The 8,888-nt window shown below is 44.6% G+C and overlaps 1 protein-coding gene across 8 annotated transcripts in view; it reads left to right on the top strand.

Moving 5' to 3' along the window:
- unm_hu7910 (un-named hu7910) overlaps positions 1–8,177 on the top strand; it is a 53,717-nt gene extending 45,540 nt beyond the window's left edge. For all 8 annotated transcript variants that reach the window (XM_018744295.2, XM_018744293.2, XM_018744296.2 and 5 more), the window contains 7 exons: positions 764–862; positions 1,635–1,724; positions 2,074–2,211; positions 4,272–4,407; positions 5,045–5,136; positions 5,409–5,542; positions 6,509–8,177. In XM_018744295.2, coding sequence (XP_018599811.2) covers positions 764–862; positions 1,635–1,724; positions 2,074–2,211; positions 4,272–4,407; positions 5,045–5,136; positions 5,409–5,542; positions 6,509–6,659 — 840 coding nt within the window. In that variant the 3' untranslated portion in view covers positions 6,660–8,177. The remainder of the gene's footprint in view (positions 1–763; positions 863–1,634; positions 1,725–2,073; positions 2,212–4,271; positions 4,408–5,044; positions 5,137–5,408; positions 5,543–6,508) is intronic.
- Positions 8,178–8,888: the final 711 nt, after the last annotated feature.

Here is an 8,888-nt window from a genome sequence, read left to right on the forward strand (position 1 = left end):
GATGTGTGTGTGTGTGTGTGTGTGTGTGTGTGTGTGTGTGTGTGTGTGTGTGTGTGTGTGTATCCTGAATATTGAAGGACCAACCAACTAACTGTAACGCTGATAGAAAGGCACATCTCTGAAGTGTGTTGTGATCACCATGCTGGTTATGATTGCCAGGGACCTGGTAAAGATAAACTCATAGACCAGCAAATAGTCCCCACAGCATTACACTGCCACCACCATCCTAGACAGTGGCACAACACAGGTACAACTAATTCTTTGACCCTCTCTGTGTTGGACACAAATTCTCAGCAGATGGACCCAAATACTTAAATTGCTAACTCCTCAGTGTACTACACTAAATCCCACTCCTGAAACGTCCACTTTATACGTTTTTTGGCCCAGGCATGCCTGGTCTCAAACACTTGTACTCAGACATTTGACAGTTACTGTCGATTTTACAATTCCAAGATGTTTCCATCGTTGTTCACTTGTACCACAGGGTGGGATGGTTATAAAGAACCACAAAAGACCTAAAGAAGGAAACCTGGAAAATTATTTTCTAAATATTGAAAATCAGTTTCCACTGCTTTTCCTCACTCTACAATTTTCTTTTCACTGAGTATCGATTCAATGTCAAATTAGCCTAAAAAAGTAGAAAATTTTCATTTCATTGTCTGACTTAAAAATCCAATGTGCCGCACTCCCATAACCAGCTGGCCAGCATGTCGACCCTGGTTGTAAGTGGTTCTTTGAGTTTAATCCAGCCGTCTCCACACAGGTCCTGGCGGAGGCGCCTGAGGATGGCTTCGCCAAAGTGCATTACGGCTTCATTCTCAAATCGGAGAACAAGATCGCTGAGAGCATCCCCTTCCTGCGGGTGAGTGAGGATCGCTGACCTCCTGCAGGGCAGTGCCGCTTGCCAGACATCTGTGCCACCAGTACGTAAACTCTGTTCTGTTTAATTAGTGCACGCCCTCCATTGTATTCAACGCCTCCTGGCTTAATCAGCCTAATAGTTTAATTAGCCAGATAGGTTTGTTCATTGGTTGACCCCACAATTAGTGTTGGCACAATTCAGATTTATCATCTAATTCACTTATCTTAAGGCCATTTAGTGAAAAAACCTTCAAAAGTGGTCCAATCAGCATTTTTGAATAAAAACAGCATGTTAATTGAGATTAAGTGTGTGACTTATGACCTGGTCACACAACTGGATGGTTACTTAAAGCAGATCAGCCTCAAAAGGGAGGAAAAAATTTACCTGATCAGCATCAAGCTGAAGTTGGCCAACTGCACCCAACAGCAGACCAGTCTGGTGACAGCTCCACATGGAGCGTCAACCTGAAACCTTCCGATCCTGTGTCCTTCTCCCCTAAGAGTCCCTTCATCTGAGTTTGTGCAGCATTACTGAATGCGCTTGAATGAATCTGTTATGCATGGGGTGAAGATGGCTCAGCGCAGCACCAGCAGATGTCAGTGCCAAAGGGATGAGTTTGATCCTCTGACAGACTGGCAGACATGAAAAAGCAAACGTGATTGCATAACCGCTCTTTTCACAGTAAATGCCATGATAACCTGCACTTGCGCATAAATTGCAATGCAAATGAGAGTGGAGGATGGTTATGTTTATGTCTGCTCCCTGTTTCCAGGAGGGACTCGAGTCTGGGGACCCAGGCACGGATGACGGGAGGTTCTACTTTCACCTGGGCGATGCCCTGCAGCGAGTTGGAGATGACAGCGTGAGTCCCTTGTACTTTCCTCTCTGTCAGGTCTTCTTCGACTTAAACGTGGCTCATGATTTTGACTGGCTGGATGCATTTAGTGGTGGGCTGGTGTAATTCCATACAGGTGAGGATGGGCAAGGCGGTAAGACGAGGTAAAGACTGATGGAATGTGAGGCACAGGCAGTTCACTACTTCCACTGCACTCAGCTCTGTGCCACATTATTCCTCTGACACCATCCATCAGGACGGTCCCAGGGTGTAACCTACTGGTTTCCCTCCAAATTCCAACTCAATTCTGGCTCTACGATGGGGGTGAAAACTCCACAAACACTAACATCACGCTTACTGTTCCCCCCTCCCCCAGGCCTACAAATGGTACGAGCTCGGGCACCAGAGGGGCCACTTTGCATCCGTATGGCAGCGGTCGCTCTACAACGTGGACGGACTGAGGGCTCAGCCCTGGTGGACGCCCAAAGAGACTGGTTACACAGACCTCGTGAAGGTTGGTGTTTTTCACTCCAACGTAGCAGAATACACATTATTAACCCAAAGCAAAATTTCTAAGATAAGATAAAATAAAACTTTATTCATCCCGAAGGAAATTCTTGCCCCAGAGATTGCTCAAACTGATTAACCACAACAATTAAATATAAAAGTTAAAAAAAAAAAAAACGGTATACATTAGATTGCCATCATTTTCCAGTTCCTACAATTTAAGAAAAATGTTCATGTAGTTTATTTATTCATTGATCTGATGCTTTTCTCGAAAGCAATAATGTTACTGTATTAACTCAAGAAAAGTTCCTTGATCAAGGGTAGCCTACTACAGCCACAGGGGATTCAAACCTGGGGGCCTTCTTTTGCAAGCATTGTATTGCAGGCCCTTTATTAAGGTTCCAAAACTGTTACCATCAAATTAATTTCATGATGATTTTATTTTATTTTTTTATAAAATCCTTGAACGCTCCTGTGTCTGAAGCAGTAAAAAGTAGCTAGGTTGTTGGCTGCTCTAGCGCCCCTTACAGGTCATTGCGGTTACTGACAGATGTGCTGTACTAGTTCAGACATGCAATGCCTGAGGGAAAAACAACCCAAGGAATAGATCCACTGTTTCACCCGTCATCAAGACCCCCTCAGCCGTGTTGAACACGGCATTAGCTGCCTGATATAGTTTCTGTTTTTCCGACTGAAACAGCTGCCGCGAAAGGTTGTGATTTGCTTTTGGGCTTTGCCATTTCTCTTGCACATTGCGAGCCTCTGCCACGCGTCACACCGTGTTTGCTGCTATTTTGGATCCGCGTGCCAAATGTCACAGCGCTGACATTAATGGAAAAATAACAAATGTTGTAGGAACACGCCACGGTATTTAAGCCACCGCATTATTTTAGTTTGTTTCCGTTCAGATCTGTTTGTTTCTTGTTAGCAAACGCAACGGCGCAAAATGTTGCTGGTATTCAGGGGCTCGTCTGTAAGTACGCTTCTCGGATCAGGGAAACGCTCGTTTTCCGCTGCGTTCATTATCGTTGCAAATGTTTTTAATGTTGCTCAGCTGCAGGAAAATGTTTTTATGATGGCAGAAATCACATGGAGCATTAGGGAAACAAACAGAGAAGGCTCTGTCCGGAACGTGCTTTATTGCAGCGTTGATTTGATGCTGATGACCTGCTGTGGTCGTGTTCCTACCGAAGGTGTGTTTCCGAGTTACTGGACCATTGCAGTACAGGTGGTACTTGACCTAGGATGGGCTTCTGTTACCTAGGCCTCATCATACTATATAACATAAACCATAAATAAAAATAAACAGTTAACATTTACATTTCCATGTATTCATTTTGCAGGTGCTTTTCTCCAAAGCGACATACATCTCGGAGAAAAATACAAAGAGTGTGTTACATCAACATATGGAGAGATTTGGTTGTGGAGATGTGATTCTAGAGAACAGCATATTTGTCACATACCACAGTATGAATCAGTGTACATCACTCGAGTAGCTGCATATAGGCTTTTCCGTTATGAAACAAATTGTCATTAAACATTATTGAACGGTACTGGGGGGGGGCGCAGTGGCGCGGTGGGTTTGACTACGTCCTGTGAGTCCAAAAGACTTCACATGCACAATTGCTACGTTGTGTAATAGGGCTGCGTTACATGTTCTCACTAATTTCACACATTTGTTCTTTTTGATTAATACTAAAAGAGAGTGTTGATATAAATACAGCACAGTATTATGCTTACATTTTCATGCTGTTATTTTAACTTTCATTTCTAAATGTTTTCTTTCGCTTTTTATGGACGTTACGACCAAAATTTGTTAGGAAGGTGGTATAATGAGGTTGATGGGATGGCCGTCGTTAAGTCCGGCTCATTGTAAGTCCCACGTGTCGTAAGTCCAGGATTACCTGTGTATTGAATGTCCTTTACATTCCGTAAGGTAAAGTAAGGTAGAAACGCACAGTAAAACTTCATAAAGCTACATTCGCGTGCCTCTTACTGCGGGCGATTTCGCCGAGCGATGTCAGGTTGCGTGCCGTGTCTCACCGCTGCTTCCTGATGCCCTTGCAGACACTGGAGCGCAACTGGAGGACGATCCGGGACGAGGCCCTCGCGGTGATGGACGCAACCAGCGGTCTCTTCTTGCCCGAGGATGAGAACCTGCGGGAGAAGGGCGAGTGGGGCCAGTTTACACTCTGGCAGCAGGGTACCGTACCCCTTCTCGCTTCTTTTTTCAAGTGATTGCTCACGTGAACGAGCCTGTGATGCGAGTGTGAACTTGTGAAGTGCGGGCGTGTGGATGGTGGGGTTCGGCTTGCAAAAGTTCAGAAGACTTCTGTGTGATCTGCTTTCCCTCCGAACACCATCGCTTCAAATTTTCCTCTAAACATATTACAATCCACATATACTGTGTCTTTCCTTTTAAATGATCATTTGCACACGTTCAGGGCAAGAGAAAGCGATTCTTCCCTTAAGTGTGCCGAAACAGCCCCTAAAGTCTCTCCCACAAAAGCTGCTGCGAATGGCTCGTTTTGAGTGAAATTCAGATTGATTTGTTAATCGCCCGTTGCTCGCTGCTTTATTTGAAATCAAACATGTATTGATTGCTCTCAAGCAGGATGAAGAGTAACAGCTAACAAGAACAACAGCTGGGTGCCTTATTTCTTTCTTTATTTTGTTTGCTCATTTATAACATCATGTAATCACCAGTACGGAGTTTCGGCTCAAATAAAATGTTCATATTTTTTCCCCTCGTAATACTGTACACGGTCTTTACCTGTACGTAAAACCTCAGGTCTGTGACGTCCCCAGTTCTCTGCTTCCCCTACCCATCACCACCACAGGTAGAAAGGTGGACAAGTCTTGCCAAAGTGTGCCCAAGACCTGTGCCCTAATGGAGCGCTACCCGGAGGCCACGGGCTGCAAAAGGGGGCAGGTGGGTGACCTTTGACCTTCACCTTGTTATTCTGCCTCTGGAAGAGAGAAGGTACATCATGGGTGACCCATGAGTCCTTGTACCTGCAACTCCATTGGTTAGGGTCATCAAAGTGTTGACATGTCAGCAGCAAACTGACTCCCCCCAGCAGACATGCATATTTCATAGCTCCAGTCCTGCACTAGAACTGCACAGGAAGTCCAGAACTAGTTTGTCCTGCGTCAGCAGTGAAGACTTGAACAGTGCTCACCTTGCGTTCCCCATCTCTGCAGATCAAGTACTCAGTGATGCATCCAGGGACCCACGTCTGGCCCCACACGGGCCCCACCAACTGCCGGCTGCGGATGCATCTCGGCCTGGTCATCCCTTCCCAGGGGTGTCGGATCCGCTGCACCAACGAGACCAGGTGAGCAGAGCGGTCGGCATCCCGCTCACTCATCCATACCAGAAGGTAGCGTCACCCATTTATACAGCAGGTTACAAGCCCTTGTCCATAATTCAGTTCAATTCAGTTTATTTTTGCAGAGTGGAGCAGAGTGCTGAACAAGGTTACTGAAAATAATCAAGAATTACTTGTAGCACATATACATAATAACAGAATAAGCTGGCTGGCAACAGTGGAGAGGAAAACAAAAAAGTCCCAATCACAGCCAGAGGAAGAAACCTTAACCGCTTACTCTTCTGGTGTCCCTTCAGGGTCCATACATTGTATGACTGTAATGCATTAAATGCATATGGAGACCTGGTAATACTTTAACAACGTTTGACTTTTTCATACAGCATGATGATGATGATTATTATTATTATTATTATATTATTATTATTACATTTTTGTCCAAGATCACTTACAGTAATAAGGCAGTAAAAGGCAATCAAGTGCTCACAATGATCAATGGTTAAGAAAATGGGTTTAATATTAATCAGTCCTGTTAAATTTTTGGTGTCTTTTAAGGCTATTTAAGATCATTCCTTGATTGGCAACGGGTTACATTACGTTTTCGAGTATAAAATGGGCTAATTTTTGAAAAGGGTCCTGCGGCGCTCGTCTCCATGCCTTGGTGTACAGTGGTCCCGCTCTGCTACCTCGAGGCGGGCTGATTCCACCCTACAGTGCTATACCGTAAATCCGTAGCAGCTTCTTGCTCAAGAAAGGCCTCCTATTTGGGACGATGGACCTCGACACGTTGTGCAGCCGCCGCAAACTCATCCTTCATTGAGAGAGGCGATTAACGACAGCCGTTGACATCGAGGAAATGATCGTTGGCTCATCCAGAGCCCTGGGCGTATGGCGCGGAGGAGATGATGATGATGTGCTCGTGCTGGAGGATCGCACCATGAATCACGGAGCCTGCGTCGCGTGTCTGTGTTGCAGGGCCTGGGAGGAGGGGAAAGTGCTCATCTTCGATGACTCCTTCGAGCATGAGGTGTGGCAGGAGGCGGACCGCTACCGGCTCATTTTCATCGTGGATGTTTGGCACCCGGAGCTCACGCAGTACCAGAGGAAGACTCTGTCGCCCATTTAAAAGACAGGCGGGCGGGTCACTGACTGTAATTCACCGTTAAGGCTGCTGATTCACACGTTTAGGTAGGAACCCGTGTAGCACACCCCTGCGGAGGAAATCAAAGGGATCGCTTTTCCGTAACATTTCTTCAGGTTGCTCATACAGGGAAGCCATTCTGTAGACACGCTTGTACTTCGACTACTGCACAATCAGTTTTTTTTTTCTTTTTTTTTTTTTAAATAGAATTTTTTTTTATTATGCGGTACTTTAGAAGTATATAATCGCATCCAAAATGGAAGCTAAGCAAACGAATACAAATATCCCGCAGAGCCGGCCAGTGGACAAATATGGCCTGGATGCTCTCAGCGTGGGAAGAAAGGGCTTGATTGCGATTCGTATTTGTCGCCGAATGGGAATCGTTTCAAAGCTCCGACTCTTGAAACCGGTGCCGATAAGACAAATTGGGACATCTGGTTGCCTTTGGCTCAGCTTCCTCGTTCTTGTTACCAATCCTGCTGCTGTTTATAATTATTATTAAACACAGCAAAATTACTACCAGCCGTCCAAAACTCCAAAGCATCCAAATGAATAGCAGTTTTTTTTTTTTCCTCCCCGTTTTCAGTAATGGGCCGTTTTGTCGTAGCAGGTCTCGGCAACTAAAAACTGGAGGATTTTCAAAGCTGCGGCAAATAAGGCTTGTTCACAGAATTAGCATGATATTTACATATTAATACCTACTTGATGTTCACTCGCGGGTGTTAGGCGTGAGGAAATGCTGAGTTTGTCGGGAATTGATACGACCGCATTTTTCCGTAATTCATGCAGAGTTCTGTCCTAAAATTTTTTATGTGATTTTATAGCGCAATTGTCACAGTTTTGACAGGGTTTTCGTACTGCAGTCAGCCCATGTCTGTTGTAATTTAGCGCTTCCATGTGCATAAAACTCTACAGGTTAGTTTTATAGCTGCCGGGCCGCTCGCACAGATGCAGCTTCACAATTCAGCAGTGGGCTGTAGTAATGTTCATAATAACAGAACTAGGGATACCGCACAGCTGGTCATGAAGTTAAAACACTACTTAAATGTTCACACAGGCGATATAATAAGTAATTTCTCTTTCGACACTTTCTCGCTATTAATGCTCCTCATTTTTGCAAGGATCAGTATCTTTAGAAAACCCCCAAATAGTCTTGTGGTATGGTGGATGTGGTAATGAACCAGATTCGTTTTACAGGTGCAAGGAATTAATACCATTTGCGTTATCTTTTGTGCCTTTTACTTTGCGGTAATGTATCATGTACAAGAAATACACATGCGTGGTCCCAACAGGGAATCGGCGTCACTTCTTTAATGTGAACAGATAATTGCACTCGTGAAAAAATATTATATTTTAAGGTGTTGAAGTACATGGTTTTTTCAGTTGTATCAATGGATTTTTTTTAAACTTATTTTTAATGCACATTTTTGTATGCCTGTATTATAGCATGTTTTGTAAAGCTGTACTACATTCTGGAATTAGATTTCTTCCCCACGCACCTTACTATGCTTCTACGCTTTCACAAGCAGGAAGACTGGATGCACGAGGAAGGCGCCGTGATGATATTTTCTAAATTAGTGTGACTGAAAACGAGCATAAGGCAGGTGATTGTCAGTCCTGGCACAGAGGGCCGTGGTGTTTTGCAGTACTCAGTCCCCCCCTTCTTCCTCTGTATTGCCACAGAAGGCTACAGTATTTTCTTTAGGAGAAAATAAAGAATTCTGTTTTTTCTGCACTAAGGTAGAATGCACACCCACCAGCCAAAACCAGGACTGACCTGTTTTTTTAACATGAACAAGCACAACGATACAAGCATGGCCCAAGGAACAACAAACTGTAGGTGGCTGTTCTGATTGGTCCGAAGAAATGCGGGGACACACCATGATTGGTCCAAAGAAATGCTAATATAACAAACAGTGGGAGGGCGGCAGAGTCTGATTGGTCCATGACATTCCGGTATAATGAAAAGCAGTCAATGGCAGATCCTGATTGGTCCAAAGAATAGTGGGGGCAGACCATGATTGGACCAAAGAAATGCAAACAAAGAGCAGGAGGGCGAAAGACTCTGATTGGTCCAAATAACATTCTGCTTCAACGGGGCATGGCCAAGCCTGATTGGTCCATTGAAATGCCCCACTATGAAAAAGTGGGCGGTGCACCATGGTCAGTCAAATTTGCTATAAAAACCATCAGCAGAATACGTGGTATCAGAGT

This window comes from Scleropages formosus, chromosome 9, assembly GCF_900964775.1.
Source record: "Scleropages formosus chromosome 9, fSclFor1.1, whole genome shotgun sequence".
Taxonomy (NCBI): Eukaryota; Metazoa; Chordata; class Actinopteri; order Osteoglossiformes; family Osteoglossidae; genus Scleropages; species Scleropages formosus.